This window comes from Meriones unguiculatus, chromosome 14 (assembly GCF_030254825.1).
Source record: "Meriones unguiculatus strain TT.TT164.6M chromosome 14, Bangor_MerUng_6.1, whole genome shotgun sequence".
Taxonomy (NCBI): Eukaryota; Metazoa; Chordata; class Mammalia; order Rodentia; family Muridae; genus Meriones; species Meriones unguiculatus.
The window spans coordinates 26,722,600-26,747,990 of record NC_083361.1 but is presented as its reverse complement, the minus strand read 5'-3'; the positions used below and the strand labels follow the sequence as shown (position 1 = coordinate 26,747,990).

At 48.2% G+C, this 25,391-nt stretch overlaps 1 protein-coding gene across 6 annotated transcripts in view; it reads left to right on the top strand.

The window, feature by feature from the left end:
• The window catches only part of Bmal1 (basic helix-loop-helix ARNT like 1), a 94,670-nt gene that overhangs the window by 50,770 nt on the left and 18,509 nt on the right, over nt 1–25,391 (top strand). For all 6 annotated transcript variants that reach the window (XM_021652787.2, XM_021652786.2, XM_060367008.1 and 3 more), the window contains 8 exons: nt 9,532–9,661; nt 12,749–12,874; nt 13,873–14,025; nt 16,058–16,096; nt 16,326–16,367; nt 17,666–17,823; nt 19,582–19,661; nt 24,203–24,295. In XM_021652787.2, the coding sequence (XP_021508462.1) occupies nt 13,886–14,025; nt 16,058–16,096; nt 16,326–16,367; nt 17,666–17,823; nt 19,582–19,661; nt 24,203–24,295 (552 nt within the window). In that variant the 5' untranslated portion in view covers nt 9,532–9,661; nt 12,749–12,874; nt 13,873–13,885. The remainder of the gene's footprint in view (nt 1–9,531; nt 9,662–12,748; nt 12,875–13,872; nt 14,026–16,057; nt 16,097–16,325; nt 16,368–17,665; nt 17,824–19,581; nt 19,662–24,202; nt 24,296–25,391) is intronic.

Sequence of the window (25,391 nt, the reverse complement as noted above, 5' to 3'; positions counted from 1 at the left end):
ACCTCAAAGCCTGGGCTGTGACAGAGCAGCCACAAGGCCGATCAATAGTACTTCCTGTGAGGGGAATCAGTTGCAGGAGGAGGCAAAGCCCCAGGGGAAGGGACTTCAAACCAAGTTTCTAGAACAGAGCTTCTTTCAGTGAGTACTGTCAAACCCTTGGCTGTTAAATAAAACATGGTCTGTGACTGCATACATCAGGAGAAGTAGAGAATCCACTATCCCTGGACCCCACACTCTGGAGGGGTGGACCTTAAGGAGGGGGATACCTTAAGGGCCAAGAATCTCAGCCGAAGAGAAATTTGCCTATTTAACTCCACGTGCACCATCAAAATCTCAGTTAATGCAGACCGTCCAGCAGGGCTGCTTTGGAGAAGTTTTGAGTCGGTTTTTTTGTACATTTTTCATTAAAAAGAAAAAAGTGTGTGTGTGTGTGTGTGTGTGTGATGTGCATATGGAGATCAGTTGGATCAGATATCTTCCTTGATTGATTTTCACCCTCATTTTTGAGAGAGGATCTCTGTGTCAGCCTGGAGCTCACTAACTGGCTAGATTGACTGGTTGGCAAGCTCCCAGCATCTGCCTGTCCTCACTTACCCCTCACGGTCCCCCCAGGTAGTGTGTAGTCGGACTGCTTGCATGAGTGCTGGGGGTCCAAACTCCGGTCCTCACTTGCGAGCAGTACACACTTGACTGACCAAACCATCTCCCACAGCCCACTGTTTCCTTCTTTTTCACCCATTTCTTCTTTCCTGTGGCAGACAGCTTTATACTGTCTTGTAAAATCCCAGCCTTTGTCATGTTAGTTCCTGAGACTTAGTTTCCTTTGTAACATAGACACAGAACCTTAGCGTCTGCGAAGGCCATTGAGGAAATAATAGCTCACACAAAGGCCTTGCTCCTTGACAGGTGCCATGCTGATATAGCTCATTGAAAATGCAGGTATTCTTGGCATCCTTGCCACGCAGGTCAGGAGGTCACGGCACACAGGCCAGCCAGGCCCTGTGCCCAGTGTTATGTTGCTGGGGTGTGTTGGACCCATGGTTCAAGTACCCAACGGTCTCATGGTTTGAAGCCTGACTACGGTCTCCCATCTGAGGGTGTCCCTTAAATCCTGCTCTTATAGAGCCCCGAGAACAAGAAGGCAGTGCCCTTCTTAAACGGCTCATGGATACTTAAGGGGAACTGGTGTTCCTAAGACTTGGGTCATTCTGTGGTCCCTTTTCTCGCACTGAGGAAATAATCATCTCTCTGGCTGCTTGTCCGCTCAGCTATTTCATTGTGACGTCCTGTCTGCTCCACTTTCATCCTCAGCCACTTGAGTTGGGCTCAGCTGTCTGTTGGGTTCAGATGGCGGCCCACACCCATGTCACTGGAAGGCTGCCCTCCACAGCCAAGATCAGGCATCCTTTCGAAATGCCCAGGGGTGGGGGCGGACCACAGCTTATTTATCTTACTCCTCAGGGAGAAATGAGGCAACATTCCTGCAGGAACCACTGTTGGAGCGTGCCTCACAGGATATTATAGACTAGCACATTCTGTGAGGCCATTCTATTTTGTGGCTCTTCCTACAGCCCTCAGCACCATCCAAAAGTGGAATTCTGTGAACTCTCCTCCTTCCTCTGTATTAGAGAGCTTTTGACAAAGAGAGGCTTTGTCTTTATTCACACAGAAGCCTCTATTCACAAGTCCATCCCCATAGCTCCAAGTATGATCTCATTTGTGTTCAGTCTCAGGGTTCCTGAGCACTTTTGTGCTACTAGTGGGCCCAGGCATACAAGTGCCACAAATGGTCTGTCCCCGGGGCCTAAAGAGCCAGTGTTTTTCAGAGTAGAGTACCCTGTCCTCATTAACATTCACCCAGTCAGCACCCGTAATACCTAGTCCTAGCCTTTACCCCTTCCACCTTCAATGACCCACCACAGCAACACACACACACACACATGCACGCACGCACGCACGCACACACACACACACACACACACACACACACACACACACACACCAATAAGCTAATAATTTTCTCCTCCATTCTGCTCATGAGGAATCCAGACAATGGACTGCCACCTGCTGGAACTTTGTTGTAATGGCATCTAAGTACGTCAGCAGCTCCTGGAATGGGGTAATGTGCTGTTGGGCAGTTGCCACCTGTTGGATTGGCTATGCTGTCATGCCTTTATTTAAATACTGCATCTTTCCCACTACACTGAACATGTCTTGAATGTCACGGCTTTGGAGTTCCGTTGTGTCTGGGTTGGCCTAGCTTCCCAGAGGCAACAGAACAGCTTGTTGAGTTGCCCCCATTACCTGTGTCTGCTATCTTAGGTCAGGTTGCTGGCTTCAGCTGGTGAACATTCTCTGAACTTGGGCTTTGCCAAGTAAGGTTGCTGAATTCCTCAGAACTGGTTAGAGTATTAGGGGCCAGGGGGGACTGGCAGAGGGGCTAGGATCCCATCAGCCTCTGGGCTCTGTTCAAAGCCACCATTTTCCTCACACATCAAAGCAACTAAGCAAGTGCCAAGGCAGACAGACCTCATGCAGTGGAGAGTAGGGCCAGGGGTCACCAGCTGCTGGCTGTCCTTCCCTTGGGAACATACTCTCCCGAGGGTCAGCTTCTTGTAGGTTGTGTAGGCATGCAGAGGCGACCATGCGAGGCCCTCCTAAGAATCTTAGGGCTGTGAAGACGGGGCTGTCACAGCTGCTGACTCTTGTCCACATTTTCCTACCCTGTTACTAAGCCATCTCATCAGAAGTTGCTGGGTAACATCCTGCAGCTTCACATGTCTCTTAGCAGAGCTCCATCTAGCTGCCACCCTATGGGTGACACTGAGGGAAAAGAGGATGTTGGGCCTTCACTGGGGTCTTCACTTTAAGGAGAGAGGCCTCTTTTACAAAGCCTGTTTCCTTGGAATCACTGGGTATGCTGCATCACTTCAGCACAGTCTCAGAAGATGCTCTTCTGTGCTTAAGCCTGTCCTGATGAGCTAGCTAGTTCATAGACTTCCTGGAGTTATCCACCGAAGGCTGTTTCTTTCTCTCTTTTCCCTGGCTGCCAGCAAGCTCAGCAAGAACATGTTTGTTCTGTTCCTGTGTAGCTTTACCGAAACAAGGTGTGCTCTAGTGTAAGCTCCCTTCATATGGTCCCAGGGCTTGTTTCAGTGTTTGCTGTTGTCTTTGGAATTTACTTTTGGGGATGGATTTCAGCAGTAGGATTCGCAGTAAAGCCAGGTACCTACCTGGCTTTCAGTCCTGAACAAGGTAATTGCTCATCTGCTCTTTATTCTTTCCTTGGAGAGTTGGGCTATAACAGTGAGTGAGTCAGTTGTTGTAAAAGTCAGTCATGCCCAGGCCTGGTTGCCCTGTGGCTCTAGGACCTTAGCTATTTTCTTTTGTCAGCCAACACCTCACCATAAGACATGCAGCAGCAATAACAATGGGATCAAGTCTTTTTCTTAATGGGTTTTGGGGACAGAAGGGTCTTTTGGGATACAGACATTTTAGTACTCAGGTGGAAGACAAACAGATGAGTTGGCCATTCTCGTTCATTTGTGTTGCTCTAACAGAATAGCATAGGCAAGGGCGTTATAGTGACAGCAGGTTCGTTTCTGGAGCTCTGGAAGCTGGGAAAGGTGCTGGCATTATGGTGGAGGCTTTTACGCTGTGTCATGGTAGAAGTAGAAAGGGGCAGAAGTTGCTTTTGTTTTATTTTTAATTTTTAAATAATTTATTTGCTTTATATCCTTATTATAGCCCCCTCCCTTGTCTTCTCCCCATCCCACTCTCCTCCCTCCTCTCTCCATTCCCCTCCCCTAGTCCTCAGAAAGGGGGAGCCCTCCTCTCCTACCATCTGACCCTAGCCTATCAAGTCTCAGTAGGACTGCCTGGATCCTCTTCCTCTGTGGCCTGGCACGGTTGCACCCCCACCCCCCAACAGGGGGAGTGATCAAAGAGCTGGCAACAGAGTCCATGTCAGACAGTCCATGTCCCTTCTTCTCTTACTAGGGAGCCCACATGGAACCTGAGCTGCCATGGGCTACCTCTGAGCAAGGTCTAGGTCCTGTCCATGAATGGTCCTTGGTTGGTACACCAGTCTCTGCAGGCCCCCTGGGCCCAGATTTGTTGGCTCTGTTGGTCTTAGTTGCTTTTAAAGCAAGCCCATTTTTGTGATAACTAACCCACTCCCATGATAATGTAATCTGTTCATAAGCGCAGGGCCTTCATGACTTTGTCATTTCCCATTAGCTCCCATCTTCCCACAGTGCTGAGCTGGGAATTAAGTTTTCTTCACACGAGCTTGGCAGACAGGGCGTGGGGAGTGACACACATTTAAGCCACATCTGTCACCCTGATGATGAGCAACTTCAAAGGTTTTTTGTATTTTTATTTTTTATTTTTGCTTATAGGGCTATCCATCCAGGACCTTGACTATAAGAAGGTCCTGCTACCCAGTCTATTGCATAAAGTTTCTGGCTGATGCCTTTGCTCATATTTTTGAGAGGGACAGGAAAGTCCCATAGTCAAGCCTGACACCAGGGCACGGCGTAGCTTCTTCCTAGTGTTAACCTGTCAGCTGGCTGGGGTCCTTTTGTTCTGCCTGGGTAGAAACTGTGCCTAGGCAAGGTGAAGCTCTTCATGCTAGCCTTTGGCCTCTCTCAGCCGTTGACAGTAGTGAGCAGTTGTGGTGGCAAGCGGCAGGTAGGCTCCTGCAGGCCTAAAGTTACGGGACCCTAAGCTACACGTGCCTTGTACTCTGTGTCCCTGGAAGTCAGGTTCCCTGCCCTTGGTAGCAGCTAGTGACGCAGCTTCCAGACATGGTTAGGTGTTAGCTAGCATTCCTCGTCCCTTGCAGCTGGCCGGTGTTAAAGCTCCCGGGGCCTGCGGTTTCTCTTCTCCAGCCTTACCTGCTTTCTGTCTTTCTTCAGTCTTAGCTCTCCATCTTCTCTCTCCTTTCACTGTCCCTCCAGTTCCATACTGGCCCCTGTTGCTATGGCTGGTGTCCTGTCAGGCGGCAGCTTTGCAGCACCCTTGCTGCTGCTTCTGCTGCTGTTGACTGCTGAGATAGAGGCCCTGCCTTGCTTGCAGCTGTGAGTACAGCCAGCTGCGGTTCTGCCTTTGCAGCTTGGCGTGCTGACTACTCGGCTCTATGACTCTCACTCACCTAGAGGTGGCCACTCCACTGCTCTTTGGTTTGGTGTGCTGGCTCCTACTCGTCTGTCATTTCCATTCTGCTGCCTTTGCTGCCTTTGCTGTTGCTGCCATTCCACTGTCATTGCTGCTGCTCATGGTACCAGTCAGTCACTCTACTAGAAGCAGGTGGAAAAGACCATTGAACAGAAGCTTTGTATTAACATGTAACACTGAGAGAGAGAGAGAGAGAGAGAGAGAGAGAGAGAGAGAGAAAGAGAGAGAGAGAGAGAAAGAGAGAGAGAGAGAGAGAGAGGAGTGGGGCTGGGATGCAGTGTGACTCCCAGCTAGCTCACAGGAAAGTCAGACTTATGTGGCTGGAGAAGGGCATTTACACCAACCACATCAAACTCCACACTCAAGAGAAAGTTCGTGATTGCATCAGTCACATTGCTGTACCTCTGCTTGGCCATCATGGAAGTTCTTCCTGGGTTTAGGTGGAAATGGTTGTAGGTTCACCCAGAGTGCGCCAAGGACCGTAGTAGTGAAAACTCTGCTACCAGCTGTTTGAAACTGTTCTGGCTGGGGCTCTGCCTTCAGCATCCAGAGCAATTAAATGAAACCATCATGCAGTTTCCTCAAGGCATCCAGGGAGTGTTCCAAAGTGCCTGGGCTGGCCAGCTTGCTGTTTGACTATTATTTGCTGTCCATTTGCTCAAGGTAGCCAGGGCAACATGAGAACATCTAAAAACAGTTAGGGAGCTTTGCCCAGTACCCCAGATTCTTTGCCTATTTACAGGAACATGAACCCCAGGAGTGCTGACAGTAAGAACTTATCATTACTAGTACCTACTGCCCCACCCCACCACCCAGTGCCGGGGGCTCATGCATGTGAGGCAAGTGCCGTTCTACTGAACTGTCCCCACCAATAGTGATTTTAAAAGTGATTTGATCCAGAAAGAGGTAACATCTTCATCTGTCTCGCTAGCATGAGGCAGCTAATGCAATCTGCAGGTAGCCTCCTGGGGTACTGGGCAAAGAAGAGAGAAAAGGAACATGGGCACGTGGTCTAGATTGGGAGCTTGGATGTAACTGTCCTGCAGATGGTAGGGTGGGCTGCTTCTTTTTCTTCTTTTTTGGGGGGTGGGAGGGAGAGAGTGGAGGTGGGTTTTGAGACAGGGTTTTTCTGTATAGCTCTGGCTATCCTGGGCTCGCTCTGTAGATCAGGCTGGAACTCAGAGAGATCCGCCTGCCTCTGCCTCCCTAGTGCTGGGATTAAAGGTGTGTGCCACCACTGCCTGGCAGGATGGGCTTCTTAAGGGTTGGAGTTTAGCAGTGTCTTGCCCTGCCCAGAGAAACACTGTTTTCTTTGGATGCCCGCTAACACTCTGGCCTGGCCTTTCTCAGTTGCTGCAGCCACCCCGCAAGGGCAGCCTGGGCTGTGACGATTCCTTCCACCTTCTGCTTTTCTGGATGGAGCTCAGGGGTCCCTATGCTCTGAGGGCAGGAGCGGGAGAGACGGTGCCTGGTGTTCTTTCGGGGAACACTGCGCACGTTTTTCCACACCTGCTTTCCCTGGCTCTTCAGTGAGGCCCTCCCTCTATCCTTAGGACTCTCTAGCTCAGAACTGGGCTGCAGGCACAGGTCAGGCTCCAAGGGTGGCCTTCATGTGCCATTTGCATGCTTGTGCCAGGGGTGGTCCCTTTGAGCCCTCTGCCAGCAGAGGTCCTTTTCATAGGCACCTAAGGTTTCCTGGAGCTCCCTCCCTGCCTCCTGCCTTGCCTCGAGCCCCTTTCAGAAGTAAGTAGCACAGAAAGCTTGGGCTTTTGTCTTTGTTTGTTTTGCTTGTTTTTTTTTTTTTTTTTTTTTTTTCAATCTACCCCATTCAATTGTTGTTCTTCTATCTAAGAACACCTTCTTGGAAAGAAAAATTTTCCAAAAATAATGTCAAGTGTCATATCACCCTCCTCACCTTGCCTAATGTGAAAGAAGCAGCTTCACGGTTTTGTTCTTTATTGATGACGGCAACATCTAAGATAGCATTTATTATTTACAATGTCTGTAAAGTAGAATTGAATATTACAAAAGTTGAGCAAAGTGAGGCATTTCATGTAGAGCAAGGGACTGTAAATCTAACAAAACCTTGTTGATCTGGGACAGAAGTAAGAAGGAGTTGGGCTTGTCTGGCCCTGGGCCCCTTACAGCGAGTGAAGCACGGGACAATTACAGCTGCTCGTAATTGAGGCCCTGATTTCAGGGTTCTAGTTGAGCAGGGAAGACGGGCGGCTTCAGTGGCATAAAGGAAGGAAACAGAGTGGTTCCCACAGCAAGGGAGCCCCCTCACCACCCAGCTCCTGGCTTCCTCAGTGTTTCCTGAGGAAACACTTGGCCTGAGCCCCTGGGCTGGGTGTAGAGAGGGTGGGCTGGCACTGAGTGAGGCCCAGCATGCCCGGCTAGGGGGGTTGGAATTTTTCTAGCTTAAGGAAAAGTGAGTACCCTAAGAGAGGAGGGTGTGGAGGGTGTTCTCTCAATGGCCATGACTGGAAGGGGCAGATCTGGAGAGGATTACATCTGACAGATCATTGGCAGGGAATGCAGGGAAGTAGCTAGATCCAGCCCTCAGGGGAGCTCTGTGTGTGTGTGGAGAGAGAGACAGAGACAGAGACAAGGACAGAGAGACAGACAGACAGGGACAGAGGCAGGGGGGAGGGAGGGAAATAGGCCCAGAGTGGAGTAGGCCTAGCTGACTTGGGAGTTGAGAAGACAGTGTGTCAGCTGTAGACTGTGTAACTACTTGCTGTTTCTTTACCAGCTATGGTTTAGGGGCTAGAAGAGTCAGATTTCTAGATATAATGTTTACATGTGCCTGGACTGTGAAGGATTCTGAGCCAGGCTGTGTAGAGGGGGTCAGTGGACAGGGGCTCCAGACATGGATAGTCATTCCAAGATCTTAGGACCATCAAGGCAGACAGCATTTTCTGAAGACTGCAAGGTCATCCAGTGCAGCCCCAGGCCTTTTGCTTCAGAAGATCAGAGAACATGCTCCGTTGCAGTCCCTCATACAGGAAGCTGCCGTGGATATCAGGACAGCGTGCAGGACGTGTGTCCTGGCAGAAGGAGGTGGCATTATTGCCATTTGGCTGACATGAGCCCCTTGCAGACATTGTGCCCCTCTTAGCTTTGGGTGTGTCCACACATCTTGGTGTTCATAGGGGTTTTCTTAAAACACCTGACCTGGTCCTGCTGAATGGCCTCTGTCCTTTTCTGTTGCTCTGGTCCTCTGGGCTCAGGTGACTGCTTTCACTTGCATTGAAATTGAGCAATTTTTAAAAAATAATTAAAAGAAAAGTTGTATGTATGTGGCACACGTGTGTATGTGGGCATGTGTTCATGAGTGTAGTGCCCATAGAGGCCAAAAGAGGGTGTTGGATTCCTTGAAGTTGGAGTCACAGGATATTGTGAGCAGCTGAATAGGAGTGCTGATCACTGAGCTCAAGTCCTGGAAGAGCAGCAGCTCTCTCAACTGCTGGGCTGTATGTCCAGCGCTGTTGTTTATTTATTATATATACCACGTTCTGCCTGCATGTACACCAGCAGGCCAGAAGAGGGCACCAGCTCTCATTACGGATGTTTGGGAGCCACCATGTGGTTGCTAGGAATTGAACTCAGGACCTCTGGAAGAGCAGCCAGTGCTCTTAACCTCTGAGCCATCTCTCCAGTCCCAGCACTGTTGTTTTAAGACAGGGTCTTTCTGTAACCCATTCTGTCTTTGAACTTCCTGTGTAACTGAGCACAACCTTGAATTTGTGATCCTCCTTCCTCTGTCTTCTAATTGCTGAGGTTGCAGCCATGAACTACCAGTCCCAGCTTAGAACCGAACAATATTGACAGTTGCTTATGGTGGCCCAATGCTCTCAGTGTGATTTTGACTAGTCTATTTACCTCCTTAAGGTACTTGGATCTTTGCTTTGTAAAATGCAGATGGCAGTAGTATCCATCTCCTTGAGCGATGGTCAAGTCTGTAGAAGTTAACCCATGTACGTCAGTAAGTGTCTAATGTAAAATAGCACCAGGACATTCACAGTTGTGTAACACAGTAAAGGAAGTAATAAAGCATGCCTAGCTTTCCTAAGGATGTGTCAAAGAGCCCATACTTAGAAGACATGGTTCTCACAGGAAGCATCTGCCGGATTCCTTTGTGCATTTGCAGCTTAGGTGTCACAGGGACATAAAAGATGGCCAGTGCTGGACCAGGGTGTGTGGCCAGGATGTGGAGATAGACAAGGCTGGGAGCCTGTCCTGCGTGAGTCAGGAGCTAGCTCTCTCACTGCCCTTAGTTCACAAGAGACACCCAGATTTGTTTATCCCTGTGTGACCCTTGGCATTTCTTTTCTTGGGTCCCTACTGTAGGATTTTGGAAGAAGTTGACTGCCTGGAAGAAAGTTACAAAACATGAAAGTCACTTTGAGGTGACCAGCAAGCACAGCAGTCCCTGGTACCCGTCCCACGCTGGCTCGAAGCTTGAGAACTGTAACTTCAGGTAACAAACAAGCCCCTCACTCACGCCCCTGGCTGCTGACGGTTGTTGGTAGCCTTCAGTTGTTGGGCTGTTCAAAACAGGGAAAGGAGCGGTGGACACTGGTGGCGCTCCAACTGTGACGTGCAAGGGGCCAAGGTTCTATAAACCACCAACACCTGGAGGACAGGGGCGTGTATCGAACCCTTTCCCAGCCTCTCTGAAGGTTGGTGTGAGCGGCAGCAGTGGCTACCCACGGTGACTTTTTTTAAGTTGTTCCCCAAAGAACGGGTCAGAATAGCCAAGACAGTTCTCAAAGTTGAGAGTAATAAAGGGGAAATAATTTGTTCTGCTGTGTATTGAGATCATAACTGAAGCCACCCTTGTAATAGTGTGGGAGTAGAATTAAAAGAACTGGATTAGGGGAATGGAGTGGGGAGAGTGGACATAGAAAGTCAGGAGAGGAGCCACATTAGGTGTTTGGTAACAGGAAACGTGGCCTAAGAAGTAGATCTGAGATGTAGTGCACCCACTCCAGGGAAGTCGGAAGTGTCTGACCTTAAATGGTATGTCAGAACAATTTCCAGAAGGATTCGATTTGTAAGTAAAAAAAAATAAAACTAGAGGCTAGAGAGAAGGCTCAGTTGGCAATGTGTTTTCCAGGCAAGCATGAGGGCCTGTGTTTGCTCCCAGAACCCATGTAAAGAACTGAGTATAGAGGCTGGAGAAATGACTCAGCAATTAAAAGCACATAATACTCTTGTATGAGACCTGAGTTTGATTCCCAGAACCCACATTGGGTGACTCATAACCACCTCTGACTCTAGCTTCACGGGATTTGGTGCTTCTGGCCTTTGTGGGCACCTGCACTCATGTACATGCACACACACAAATACATATAATTAAAAATGTTCAAAAGGGAGTTGGGCCTGGTGACACACACCTAGGATCCCAGCACTCTGGGAGGTAGAGGCAGGCAGATCTCTGTGAGGCCAGCCTGGTCTACAAAGTGAATCCAGGATAGCCAAAGCTACACAGAGAAACCTTGTCTTGAAAAAACAACAACAAAAACTTTTAAAGGGGGTATGCAGCAAGATTCAGTGGCTAAGGACGCTGGCTGCTCTTCTAGAGGACCTGGGTTCGGTTTCTACCACCCACATGGCAGTTCACAACATTCTGTAACTCTAGTTCCAGGGGACCCAGTACCCTCTTCTGACCTCCAAGGGTACCAGCCACTCACAGTACGTGTACATACATACATATATATATACAGGCAAAAGCATCCATACACATAAAAAGAAAATCTTAAGAAAATACAAAATTTAAAGCTAGGTATAGAGGCATGCACTTACAGTCCAGTGCTGGGCATGTGGGCATTGGTAGATTCCTGGAGCTTGCCAGCAGCCAGTCTAACCCAGTCTGTGAGCTCTGAGTTCATTAAGAGACCCTGTCTTAAGAAACGAGGAGCATAACTGAAAAAGGCACCCAACGTCAGCCCCAGCTTTACACGCGTGCTTGCACGAGGCCACACAGGTGCACACATGAACATGTGCACACAAGAGTGACATTAAAGCATAGGCCAGCATGGTAGCTCATGCTTATAATCCTACCATTGGGAGATTCAAGTAGGTGGATTACTGTTTGAGGCCAGCCTGGGCTACATAACGAGTTCCAGGTCAGCATGGGCTACACATCAAGATCCTGTCTCAAAAAAAAAAGTAAATAAGATAAACTTTAAAAGCTATGAAGTATTGGTTTAAAGAAGAATATTTGTATTATATTATTTAGAAAACTTTTATAATGTTTTAATACTGTGGATAAAAAATCAAAAGTCAGAAGGAAGTGAAAGGAAAAGCTTTCACAAACATTTGTGATGAGCAAGAACTGCTCTGTCACATGCAGACTATCTCATTCCCCCCAGCCTCCTGGTGGACGTTGGTGTATGCCAGAAAGAGTTTGCACACTAAGCTGTGTGCAGGCAGAAGAGCAGAGCCCCCCTCTCCAACGCAGACCGCTGCACGAGGAGATTGTTACAGGGGAAAGTTGCGCTAGAAAATGCTAAACGGGCATTGGATAGGAGTGTTCGTACTCTATGGTCCTTCAAAAAAGTGCCACCAAAGAAGTGACGTGTAACAGTGCCCTGTTCTGTATTGTTAATTCTGTGCCAAGAAGAAGGTAAACGGAGGGGCCAGGTGGCTTCACGGTTGAGAGCCTGGGGTGGATACCCTGTGTGATGGGGAAAATAAAATAAAATAATGTGTTGGGGTTTTTCCTCTAAGCTGTAGTTTGATCCAGTTGTGTGGGGAGCATGGATGATGTAGAATTGGGCAGGGGAGGGGTCCTGGAGTGAGATGTGATAGTCTTGAGCAATAGAGTTCAGACAGGCCTCAGGGTGTGGGGATCCTCAGCAGCAGCAGCACCTGCGTGGGCTGATAGATGTGTTTGTTGGCCACCATTTGACTTACAGAAGCCAAGCTAGCAGGGCTGGGGGTGTGGCTCAGTGGTAGGGCATTTGGAAGCATGTTTGAGGCTTTGGCTTCAGACTCCAGTACTGGGGTGAGGGCGGTGTGGGAAGGAGAGAGAGAAAAAGGAGAAAAATTATCACCTAAAGTGAGAACGAGGGGGATGTTGGAAGTTGGACAGGAGAGACAGCAGGAAGTCCCCAGGAGGAGAAGGGACACCGCTGGCCAGGGATGTGAAGGAAGGCTGCCAGCCCTGCAAGCCTCGGAAGTATACTTTTCTCAGGTGAAACCTGAGGTGAACACCGGGCGCAAGGCATGTGGTAGTACAGACACCAGGGGAGACAAATGCCTGCAGAGGGCGAGGCAGGCATCACTAATAGGCAAAGGAAAGCAGTGCAGAACAGTGAGGGCTCCCTTTGAGACGGGCACGGGCTCTTTGGAGGACAGAAATTACCAAAGCTGCCCACTAGCTCTCCTGCTTCTAGAAAGTAATCCTAAGAGGTAACAAATGGAGACACAAGCTTAATGATGTGGATTCCGGAAGTGTGTGTGTAACAGTTGGCGCTGGCCTGCTGGGGGGGGGGTGCTGCCTGAGGGCAGAATCGTGATTTGGGGAAGCAGTGTTCACCCCCACCCTCTTGTTTTGCAGATGTGGGAACTTGGGCCCAGAGGGTGGGAGTGACAGCCCCTGTCAAATCCTGTGGACCTTTGAGCCCTTGGCGGCCCACTGGGCAACCCCTCTTCACCAGGGTTTGGAGTTAGAATCCCTTGCAAGGTACTTATGACTTTTTCATTTTTATTTTTTTGATCCAGCTTATACTGTGCTTGTAAAATATGAACTTTAAAAATGGCTTGTACTTTCATCTGCAAGGTCATCATTTAATTCTACAAGCAGATGCTGGGATGAAAGGGTGGGGCAGGATGGGGCAGGGCCAGGGCAGGGTACAGGAGACCGGGCAGACCTTATTGATGAGGGAGAGAGAGGAACCATATTATCCTAACTCTGCACTAGGACTTTTCTTTTGGGGAGGAATGGAAGTTAAGGCTGTGCCTTACTAATGTAGCCCAGGCTAGTCTTGATCCTCCTGCTTCCGTCTCCCAAGAACTATGTGTGTTCCACCATGCCCAGCTATCTATATACCTCTTATATTTTGTGCTTTTCCACAGTTTTTTAAACAAAAATCGTAACAAATGGATGCACACACACATCCTTGTGATCATGTTTCTTTCATTGACTATTTATTAATCAGGAGATGAAATTGCCTGTGTCTGAGTACGTGTACACTGGGTCACCTCCCTGAGTCTCAGTGTAGGTCCAAGAAGAAGCCACCAAGCCTCTCCAGGCACAGAGACACTGACACAAAGATGCAGTGTCGTCACAGATCACAAATTAAAGTGCTTCCCCCTGCCCTGTCCATCTCCTCTGGGCTGCCGGCTGAGGGATCGTGTTTCAGTGACCCAGACCCGTGTCCTCACTGCCACGCAGGTCCTCACTGCCACGCAGGTCCTGCACACCCAGAAGACTGTATTGAAATAACTTTCCCAGGGCTCGTGCGATGGCTCGTGCTGCCCTCCTAGAGGACAAGTTCAGTTCCCAGCACCCACGTGGGGCAGCTGGCAACTGCTTGTAACTCCAGCTGTACGAGACCGGATGCCTCATGCTTCCACAGGCACCACGTTCATGTTCGAGTACCCATACATGTACACATAATTGAAATATTTTAAAAACAGTTTAGTGTTGAAAAGAAAAATGTTCTCCTGTAATCTTTTTAGCACCTTCCTTCCAATGGCGGACCAGAGGATGGACATTTCCTCAACAATCAGTGACTTCATGTCTCCGGGTCCCACCGATCTGCTCTCCAGCTCCCTGGGCACCAGTGGTGTGGACTGCAACCGCAAGAGGAAAGGCAGTGCCACCGACTACCAGTAAGGCCGTTGGCACAGTCAGCACATGTCAGGGCCCGGGCATGGAGCACCTGCCACAGCTGCCATTTGTTCCCGGAGGAAGGGGTGGGAAGCCAAGGTCTCTGCCAGCGCTGCGCATTTGATTTGGCCTCCTCTGTCCTAGTGATGAGGCCAGCAGCACCGCTGGGTGTTTACGTCACCCCCCCCCAGATTTGTCCATGTCATGGGGGAGAGAGCCTTATAGCCGACTCCTGCCTTGCCTTTTGCTCCTTTGAGTAGGAAAACTCAATCTGGGAAAGTGATGTCAGGGAGAGCTCGCATCCAGCCGCTGTGAGGAAGGCAGAGTATGGAGGCGTAGAAGTCAGCATGTCAGCCTAGGGGCATGACGATATTTAAATTACCATGTACCTGTGTTGATGAGTGGGACTTCTGTTTCTCCTTAGACTTGATGGCTTTACTTTTGCTTGAGTACATTTTCCTGCCCCGTAGAATGCTAGAGAGGGAGGCAGGGTAGATGGTGCAGAAGCAGATTTTGTTTCGGTGAGGCCAGCTATGTCCAGCCCGTTGAAGAACTTTTCTTTCGTTGAATTGAGTGAAAACTCTCCAGGGAGGTAGCCCCCAACCCCCCTCCTCCAAGCAGGTGTCGTTTCTGCTGAAGTCTACAGGTTGGATTTGGGGAGCACGGAGGCTGGGGCTCAGGTGCCCCTAGGAGATCCCATGAGTGATGTGTGAGTCATCCCAGATCATGAAGAGAACCACTTCCAGGGGTTGGAGAGTGGGTGTGAGGATCCGGGGCTTTCGCCACAGCCCTAACTTCCCAACACTGACCAGGGCATTTTTGTAATGCTTTGTCTTGGGCAGCTGCCCGCAGAGCCACTAACACCTTCTGTGATTTTTATTCATCCTGCAGTTTTCAGCCCCCTCATCGCCCAGGAACTGTCAAGCTTCCCGTGTGCACCCCAGCTTTGAGAATTCATAATTCTGTCCCCCGTGATTTTTCTATGTTAAGGTCATCAGCTTCCCCTCACCTGGGGATGAGCTTGACCAGAGTAGACACAATTTCCGGTGCAAAGGGGGACATTTGCCTTGTAATGTGCATGACTCCCCCTGAGCCCCAGGACTAGCTGGAGAAACTGTCTATGAAGATGCCCAGGGCACAGAGTTGGAGCCACTGTTCTAGAATACTTTTAATGTTATCCAGCAGTCCCAAAAACAGTGTATATTGTTTGAAGAAGCACAGTCCTTCCCTTAGGAGACATGGGATGCAGGAGAGACATCCGGGAGTCAGCATCTTCCTGATGAACGTTTGAATTGGTCAAGGGAGTGAGCTGACCCTGAGGAGACACTGGAACTCTTTCCTTTGGGGATTTCAGTCTGTTTACTGAACCACTAAATGCTATGAAACATGGGTTTTCTGGGGTCTGTGAAAGAGAGGCAGACTCTACTGTAACCCCAGCACCATTTGTAGTCCTCAGTACCCTCCTCTTGATCTCCATTTCTTGGGCCTGGGCCTGCCAGTTGGCTTAAAAGCAGCCTGCCCACTTGGCTTAGGAGCAGCCTGCAGTGGCACCGCCTTTGAGCCGCTCCCTGGGGCCCTGCTCTGTTTTTCTTTGTCTATTGGTGCTTTCATTAGCCCCTCCTCACTTTATGCCCCCCCCAGCACCAACAAATAGGCACATGCGCTGGTATCTTTGGTGTTTGGTATGTTTTGAAATGGAATGAGAACATCCAAGGAGTGAGGTGGCCCAGATGTCTGACTGCCCTGGTTAACTGGGTCTCCATAAACAGTGTAGAGTCCCAGTTCCCAAACAATCATGATGTGAACTGGTTTAACATACACACCCTATGGGGACTGTTAATAACTCTTGTTTGGTGATGCAGAATGCCAGTCTAGGCTTTATAGTAGGGTCCACTTGATTGTGCTTGCTTGTGTTAGTATTACATTCATTTCTATCTCATGCTTATGTGAGCTTTCTGGATAAATGGCCTTCTATATGGTAGGAAGTTATGCCGCACATCTGTAGTAACATGTGATCATCCCTTGTTTTTGCAGAGAAAGTATGGACACAGACAAAGACGATCCTCATGGAAGGTACCACACCCTAGTCATTTGATTTCAGTTATCTTGTGGACATTCTCTTTGCACAATGAATGCAGGCTCAAGACTGTCCCTCCACTCCCAGTCTCTAGCATGGCTAATAACCAAGAACCCTGGTGTGTCTGTGGCGAGGCATCAGGGGTGAGGTGGGGAGGAAACAGAAATGGTAACTCTGCCAGTCATATACAGGAGACTGAATTGTCTCTTTTGCCCTCCCCTCCAGGTTAGAATATGCAGAACACCAAGGAAGGATCAAGAATGCAAGGTAAGTTCAGCCTCTCATTTTGTCTGCAAAACATCTACTTTGAGTTGCTTGAAGAGCAGCCGAGGAGGCTCCATGGCTTGTTTTGTGTCTGTGGCACCTCAGGAAATAAGGAGGTGGCAGCAGGTTCCAGCTTATTTAAGCTTCTGCTCTTTGCTCCTCCTGTGTTGAGCTGGCCTTCACTTGTTGTAGTCTATGCACATTTAACCTGGAGGAAACTTTGGAGGTAGCAGAAAGTCATTCCAGGCTGAAGTTCTCTTCAGGCTTCACAGATGGCCTCTTCCTTACTCTTTGGCCCTCCAGATATGTGGTTGAGATGCCATTCCTAGGCGGAGGCCTTACCTCTGACAGGGGCCTTTATTGTGCTACAAATGGCATCTGAAATGGCAACTGAAGACCAGATCTTGGGCACACCTGCTCCTTAGAGATCTCCTAACTTGGTCCTTTTTAATCTCAGTCACACTTGCTGATACCTTTCTGTTGGGTCTTCATGCCTTCCTGCCATCACTACTAGGGTTAGTTGAGGTTGTATTATGACACACAGAACCAGCAAGCTGCAAACACTGGCTGATCTGAGACTTCTAGTTTCTCCCTTGTAGACCAGACTATGCAGGTGGCGCTGTGGTTCTGTACCTAACTCTCCCTATGGGAGTATGGTCAAAAAAACATCAGGTGCACATCTGTCAGGGAGGGAATTGTTCTCCTACTACACAGGTAGCCCATCAGGAGTGGAGTGTGATATGACGTCTGTCAAAGGAAGCCCAGGAACAGACCAAAAATCTGTTACATCCAGGCAAGTCCTGGTTGAGCTGAGAAAGTGTCAGTACTAGTTACATCCACTGGCCAGAAGTGATGGCCTCAGTAGGCCACACTGTGGGACCTGGGTGTTCTGTGGCTGTTTGGGGTACTTGGCTATACAGAACCTCTAACCCCCTTCTTCCTCTTCTTGTCCCCTTCCCCAAAACCTGGTAGTGTAGAATCTGAGGAAAAGAACAATGAGATTAAAAAATAAAACAAAACAAAACAAAAAATTCAGTTTGTTGTGAAAGGACAATTGTCATATTTCTTTTTTTTAAAAGATGGGGTAAACATAAAAAACAAATGAGCTACCTGACTCTGAGCTATCAACGAGACCATTTGGGGTGATTTTTAATATAAAAGTCTAATTTGAAACATTCTGCAGAGTCTGGGTTCCCCATGTCAGAGAATATTAGAACCAGTCACAGCTCGTTTATTTTTGTCAGTGTTGCCTCAACGCTGGCTTACACCTGAGATGAAATTGTTCTCCTTCCCGTGTTCAGGGAGGCCCACAGTCAGATTGAAAAGAGGCGTCGGGACAAAATGAACAGTTTCATTGATGAATTGGCTTCTTTGGTACCAACATGCAATGCGATGTCCAGGAAGTTGGATAAGCTCACCGTGCTAAGGATGGCTGTCCAACACATGAAAACGTTGAGAGGTGAGGTCTTGGGGCTTACTGCCTTTATGCTGTTGCCAACAACTGTGACCATGAATGCCTGCACGGTTCCTGACACAGATGATGATTTCTTTCAATGTGCAACCCTAAGTGATATGCCTTCCATGTCTCAGTATTGGATAAGGGGCCAAATGAAGTGATTAATGTGATTAGTTAATTAATGTGATTAATAAGAACTGATATGTGGGTATCAGGCTGTAACACCTCCCCAGAGCACATAAACGTGGAGCTCACACACACATGTATGCACAGGTGCATGTGCAGCCCTGGCTTCCTGCCCACCCGGGACAGCACCTCTCAAGTCACCTCTTGCCCGTGCCTGGATCCCACCCCTTACAGAGATCAAAACCAGAAATGTAGGAGTGCCCAGCAGGGCAGGAAAGAGCCTCCAGCTTTAAGAGAAAAACTTACCCTTGTTCCTCTGATGAATGAGTCACAGGTAGATAGTTTTTTATCATCAGAAATGAACATTGATGATATTTTCATCGTCTTGGAATTTTCCGAACTAGATTGACTCTTTGTGAGGGAGGCAGTATTTTCCTTCTTTGCTAAGTGTGGGGAGGGTGAGAAAACAGAGGCAGGAAAGTGGAAGCAACTACCGAAACTGCAGGAGGCATCTGAAATACATCACCCATTTTGGTGAATGTTGTTCCTGGAATTTTCCAGTTAGTCTTGGGCTTCAGGACAAAACTGGGGAGGGTGCTTGGGCCCACGTGCCCTACATGGTGAGCGGGGCAGACCTTTGTTTCTGTCTAAGGTCACTAGAAATAAGAAGTTGCTTTGAGTTTTGACTTTTGATCATTATTCAAAAATACAGAAACTCATACTTGAGGAATAGCATTAAAAACAATGTGACTTTAGTGAAGAAGAGATGGGTTATAATTAGTTAATTGTTAGAAAACTGGATGGAGGATTTCAAGGGATATGGATTAACACTCATTAACACTCATGCCTTGTTAGGGGATATTAAGGGCATCCTTCACCAGGGTACCCAAATTTGTTATAGGTGGGCTTCATCAGAGCCCTTTGCTAGGCCACTCTGCATGGTCCAGTCATCTGCAGCTGCCACTTGGCTTTGCTAAGCTATTGCTCTGGAAAATTTTAGATCAGAAGCCTCTTAAACAAAAGTCTGTTCTGCTCAGCCCTGGGTTTGAAGTGTGTGATTGAGAGTGATATGCTCCCCGGGTTCCAAGCTTATTAACTTACCCAGGGAAGGGACAGCCTGTTCACTCTGGACCTCAGAACTGGCTTAGGAGACTCTAGAGCTGTCGTGTGTGTGTGTGTGTGTGTGTGTGTGTGTGTGTGTGTGTGTGTGTTTTGTTTTTGTTTTTGTTTTTGTGTTTTTGAGGCAGGGTGTCACTATGTACCTCTGGCTAGCCTGAAACTCACTATGTAGACCAGGCTGACCTCAATCTTGGAGATCTACCTACTTCTGTCTCCTGATTGCTAGGGTTGAAGGTGTGAGCCATCATGCCTGTTTTCTGATAACGGAGTCTCCTGTGGGAAGCAGTGTTTTCTCTTCAATGAGACTCTTCTTTGGCACAGTAGGATTCTATCTCAAGCTAGATCTACCATGGTTTTTTTTTTTTTTTTTTTTTTTTACATGGTGGCAGCAGGTGGGGGAGAAAGGAGAGAGAGACTGACTCTCAGGGTGGGTTCTACCCAGGTTGCAGGCAGGGGAGTGTGTGACACAGTCCAAATAGAAAACGCTACCCACTCTTTTTTTTTTTTCTCCCTAAGGTGCCACCAACCCATACACAGAAGCAAACTACAAGCCAACATTTCTCTCCGATGATGAACTGAAACACCTAATTCTCAGGGTATGTGGCAGTTACGGGGCTCCCTTTATACAGCAATGGTTTCTTAGTAAGTACAGCCTGAAGGAGTCTGCCTTCTCAACACTGCATTCTCCTGGGCCCGCTTCCTCTCTCGGTCCTCCCACTTGATCTTGCTTTTTGGATACATTTCACATTCCTTTCATGAAACTAGTCACCTACCTCTCATATCATCTTACTTAGCCAAAGAAGGGAAAGTCTGTGGTAGCGTGATTGTAAGTTATGAAAGGATTTTGTTAAAAATGGGATTGAGGGGAAAGAGTTGGCTCAGTGATTTATAGCGTTTGTTGCTCTTGCAGAGGACCCAGGTTTGATTCCCAGGACCCACATGGCAGTTCCTAACCAATCTGTCTCTCTGAGGGATCTGATGCCCTCTTCTGGCCTCCCCAGACACCAGACATGGTACACTTGTATACGTGCTGGCAAAACACTCATACATATAAAATAAATTTTAAAAGGGGGGTGGTGAGTTAAGATTCCTTCATGGAGCATTTAGAAAGAGTTTGATTCTGGCGATGGTGAGACCTTTTCTTCTAACCTAACCATTATCACGAAAGCTCCATCTAAATCTTTACACAAATGTCCATCCAGACATCAAAACTGCCAAATAGGAGGCAGGAAGGAGGGAATGCTTTCACCTGCTTGGCCTTTGAGCTCTCTTGTCTTGTGTATCTCTCTACAGAGAGACAGCCAGGCTGGCACCATAGAAACTTATAGCTTCCACAGAGGAGGCCTGCTTCAGGCTCTAGGCATGCTGCTGAGCAGAGTAAGGCGAGCTAAGAGGTAGAATACCCACCCTTACTCCTCACAGCCAGGGCTGACCTTGCCTGCCTGCAGTACTGTAGCCATGCCTTTCAGCAAAAGTTTGCAGAGCCCAGGACGGCTCCCACCTCTTTTCTGCCCAGCTTGGTCCAGGCATTTGTACTGGCCTGTCGGCTCAGGACAAGCTGCTTCGAATTGGAAGGTTTCTGCTGCAGAGAACAGAACTGATGGGTAGATGGGATTCCATTTCTCATGTGACCAGTTCTGAGTGGCCTCATGGGTTTACTGAGGTGGCTATGGAAGTCTGCAGGAACCAAGCTCTTTCTCTTTGCTCGCACAGCTGCCTAAGTGAACACACTGGCTGATTTAGTCCATCTAGCAGGGGCTGCACAAGGTCTGATTAGTCAGCAGATTTTCATGTTAACTTGTCCTGCTTCTCCGGCATGCCGGTGACTATGAACTGCTATCCAATCCTTTACCATTTCCAGGTGTCTACTTGCTAAGAACTTGCATCAACAGAAGGCAGCTTCCACTCACATGATATTTATGTTGTTTTAGCTTTTAGTGGGCAGGGGTAATAGGATCGTTATCCCCCCATTTCTCACTAGATTCCTCCTCCTCCTCTTATTTTCCTGCCATATGTACACATATACACATGTCTGCATTTTAAAAGTGGATTCCACATATGAGAGAAAACATGATACTTGTCTTTCTGAGTCTGGCCTAATGTGACCTCTGAGCCTACCTATGGTCCTACTAATGACTTGATCTTATTCTCTTTATGGCTGAGTAAAAGATTCTGTACACACACACACACACACACACACACACACACACACACTTCCCCCTTTATCCATCCTATGTATTTCTCAGTAAACATCTAGGCTGACTCAGATGCTGCTGTAGCAATTAGCGGCAGGTCTTTGTCCCTCTCCTAACCAGTGCAAGCTGTCTTTCCTATGTGCCTTTACTAAGGGTCTTATTCTAGCCCAAGCTGAACTCAAACTCACTATGGCCTAGAACTCACTATGTAGCCAAGGCTGACCTCAAATTCTTGCAGTCCTTTTAGACCTCAGTCTCCTGGGTGCTGGGATTCCAGACCTGAGTCACCATGCCTGGCTTTCAAAATCTCTCATAAACCAAGTGTGAGAGTCAGTAGACCTGACCAGCCTATCAAGTCCAGATACTCTACTTCCCTGCTTTTTGAACCCTAGACTAACTCCACCCCGTCACTTGCTCACTAACAACCATCTCCCCCAAGAAGGAGCCAACTCTGGCTGTTCACGTGGCCCTCAGGACTGACAGTGTTCTCACAAAAGCTCTTCTTCCAGCTGTCCCTCAGGCCCAGCTCCTCTGCTTGGCTGTCTGCCTTATAGAACACAGCACCATTTGGAGCCTGGAGTAATGACGCCTCCATGCTGCTCCTGCCACCTTTTGCCCTTTGTGGAAACATCCGGCTCAGGTCTCAGGGTCAGGCCTGGCTTTGGCCAGCATGCCCACCAGGCTGTCAGTCACTTTCTTCCCAGGCACCTTTCCTGCCGCATTTCCACTTTAGCAAAAACCTTGAAAACACTTCTCCTATGAGATAGGACTGTCTGCAAGGCAAATGAGGAAGTTATTAATATCCATTTTTTGACATAATGAGGTTTCCAGCAGATGGTGCTAGGAAAGTTACTTCCCCCTCACTGTCATCCTTCACCCTGGCCCAGCTGAGGGACCTGAGCTTCCCATGGCTGGTGGCTTGACAGGTTCTCATATTGAATGATTCTGCCCTCCTGTTCTCACCTTTTACATCCTAGGACAGTTGCCTGTGTTGGCCTTTTGTATCCTAGGACAGTTGCCTCCACTGGCCTTGAATTCATGCCCTAGTTCTTTGAATTAAACTATATTCCAAAAGGTCTTCTTTGTGAAAAGAACAGACCTTATTTTTTTTTTTTTAAGACTTTGTCAAAGACTCAATGGATGTTACCATAATTAGCAGCAGGTCCTCATCCTCCTCTTCTGACCAGTGCAAGCTGTCTTTCCTATGTGCATTTACTAAGGGTCTTATTTTAGCCCAGGCTGGCCTAGAACTTGCTATGTAGCCCAGGCTGACCTCATATTCTTGCAGTTCTCTTAGGCTCAGTTTCCTGGGTGCTGGAATTCCACACCTGAGCCACCGTGTCTGCCTTTTGGGACCCACGGGCATGTGGGAGACACCCCACTACACGACCAGAAGACTCCGGCAAGGCTAGTTAGTCATCAGAGAAAGTCGTGGGTAGGATTCAGGCACACGCAGCCAAGCGCCAGGACCCTTTGCCGTCACTGACACCCGTCTGCTCCGGTCTCTCCACCAGATGGCTTGTTTCCGCCCTGGCCTTTTTTTGGCATGTTAGAGTTCACCTGCACTTAAACTGAAGAAAGGGCAGAAAGAATTTCATGAGGCTTTTTGTTTGTTTGTTTTGTTTTGTTTTGTTTTCAAGGGTTTCTTGTGTAGCTGTGGCTGTCCTAGAACTTTCTCTGTAGACCAGGCTGGCCTGCCTCTGCCGCCTGAGTGCTGTGATTAAAGGCATGCGGAGGTAGTCCCATCCAGCTCTGCCACCTCCCCTGACCCCCGAAGTAGTGGGACTTGAACCCAGGGCCTCATGCCCATCAGTCGAGACCTCCTCACCACTGTTGCTTTGTTTCTCGCACAACACAGACACCTCAGCTTGCATAAAGAGGTAGATGGCTGAGGGCAGTATTTCCTGAACCCTGGACACTTGCAGTTTGTGTGTTGGGCTTGGTGCTGTTTAAAGGAACACAAGTGACCCACCTTCCTGCCAGACCTTGGGCAGGAAGTTAAAAGGCCAACATAACCCCCATTCTAGATGTTGAAGGTCTGACAGAGCACTCCCTATAAATGAGGGGGTTTAAATTCAAGGCAGATGGCATCTGAGCTACAGAAGATGGGATTTTGATCTAAATGGTCCTTCCTTGCAGTCCCAGGCTCTGTGTTCTTCCCGGTGGTTGTTCAGGTCTTATTTGATATAGCTGTGTTAAAATACCCTGGCAAAGAGCAACATACATGAGAAAGGGTTTGTTGGCTCACACTTCCAGCTCATCGTTACAGGGAGGTCTAGGCAGGCACTAGAAGCACCACATCTGTGGTCCAGAGCTGTGGGAGAGCACTGTGTGGGTCTGTGTGGGAGAGCACTGTGCTGTAATCAGGAAGAAAGACAGTAATTACATGAGTCCCTGCCTGCCTGCTTCCTTTCATCTTCTCCTCTCTCATTCTGGTGAGGACCCCACCTGGGAAACACAGCTGCTCACAAAGGACTGAGTCCTCCTGCATCAATTAAGAATCAATACAGTCCACCACAGAAATGCCCACAGGCCAATCTGATATAGATGATTCCTCCTTCCCGAGTGGTTCTAGGCTGCGTCAAGTTGAGAGCTGAAGTTAACCAACACAGAGGAACTGTAGTTAGAGCAGTGGAACATAATTTTTCCGGCCTGTCATACAATCAGAAGACCAAGCTTAAACTGAATTTGTTCAGAAACAGAACTTTCCTTAATTGGCCTTTTCTCCCTGATCACTAGATGGCATCCATGGCCACGTTCAGGGTGGGGGAGCGTTGCTGGTCTCACCCAGTATTAGCCCTCAGCATCCTCTTCTTCCACCACCAGTGAATGTGTCTGCGTGTGACCCTATGCATTGGAGACTTAGAAAACAAATCCCTGATTTATTTTCAGATCGTGTGTCCTGACCTGTGATAAATTGATTATCCATTTCTCCTGATTAGGCAGCAGATGGATTTTTGTTTGTCGTAGGATGTGACCGAGGGAAGATTCTCTTTGTCTCCGAGTCTGTCTTCAAGATCCTCAATTACAGCCAGGTAACGTCGTGCTTCTGTTAGTGGTGGGCAGCCCCATGGTAGTTAGAAATAGCACCCAGTTTTTCAGAAGAATTAAAGTATATGGGTCACATGTGAAATCCTTCTTCCAAAAATTCTTAACTTCTTAACAGAGAAACGAATTTAAACTTAGGAAGAATTTTAACGTGTCCTGTATTTCCCCCAACTGGAATGTCTGACTCTGACCCAACCAACAGCTTAAGTTTTCTTCTTGCTACAAAATGAAGATCCCACATCTGTGGACTAGGAGTGGGGAGTGAAGCTGTCTGAAAAGGGAGAGAAAGGTAGACAGGTAATTCAATACCCAAGAATAAGAACTTGGACACTTACCCCACAGTGCCCCACTGCCCTTTATTTCTGCAGTCCAGGGTCTCAGTCGGAGAACCTTGCCTGGGTCTTTCCCCTCAGTTAACAGTCAAGATGGCCTCACCCCTCCCCAGCCCACCCAGATGCCCGGATGCCCATCTCCCAGGGAATTTTACAGTCTATTAACGTTAACTATCATATGCAGTTTTTTTGGACTGCCCGTAGGATTAAATAAGAGGAGCACATGAAAGTTTCTAGAATAGTCATTTCACCTGTTATGTCCTCAGAATATGTGTTAATTCATTTACTCATTTACATCTTGGTAGTTGCACGGAAGCCTGGTAGGCAGAAGATTTTAATCGAAATGGCATTTCTATAAATGAGAATTTATGTAAATTCGGCTTTTCCAAGATGTTTTGCTTTTTTATCTTTCTTCTCTGGGCACTCATAAAGTGAAGTCTGTTACTCTGTGAACAGAGACGGGCGACAAAGGCACACGAAGATATGGCTTGGCTAGTTGGGCACTTGCCCTAATACTCCTCAGGTGGCTGACATAAAAAGGTCATGAATTTGAGTAGAGTCCCAGGCAAGGTGGGGTTACACAGGGACATTCTATGTCAAAACAAACAGTACCCTCTCAAAAATGAACAGAGGGGCCTACTGTCGGAGTTGTAGATAACGCACTCTCTGTAGTTTTTTCTTTTAATGTCTACTGGGAATTCATGGGTGTCGGACCTACGTCTTTTCCTGGTGTCTGTCCAGGCAAAGGGCT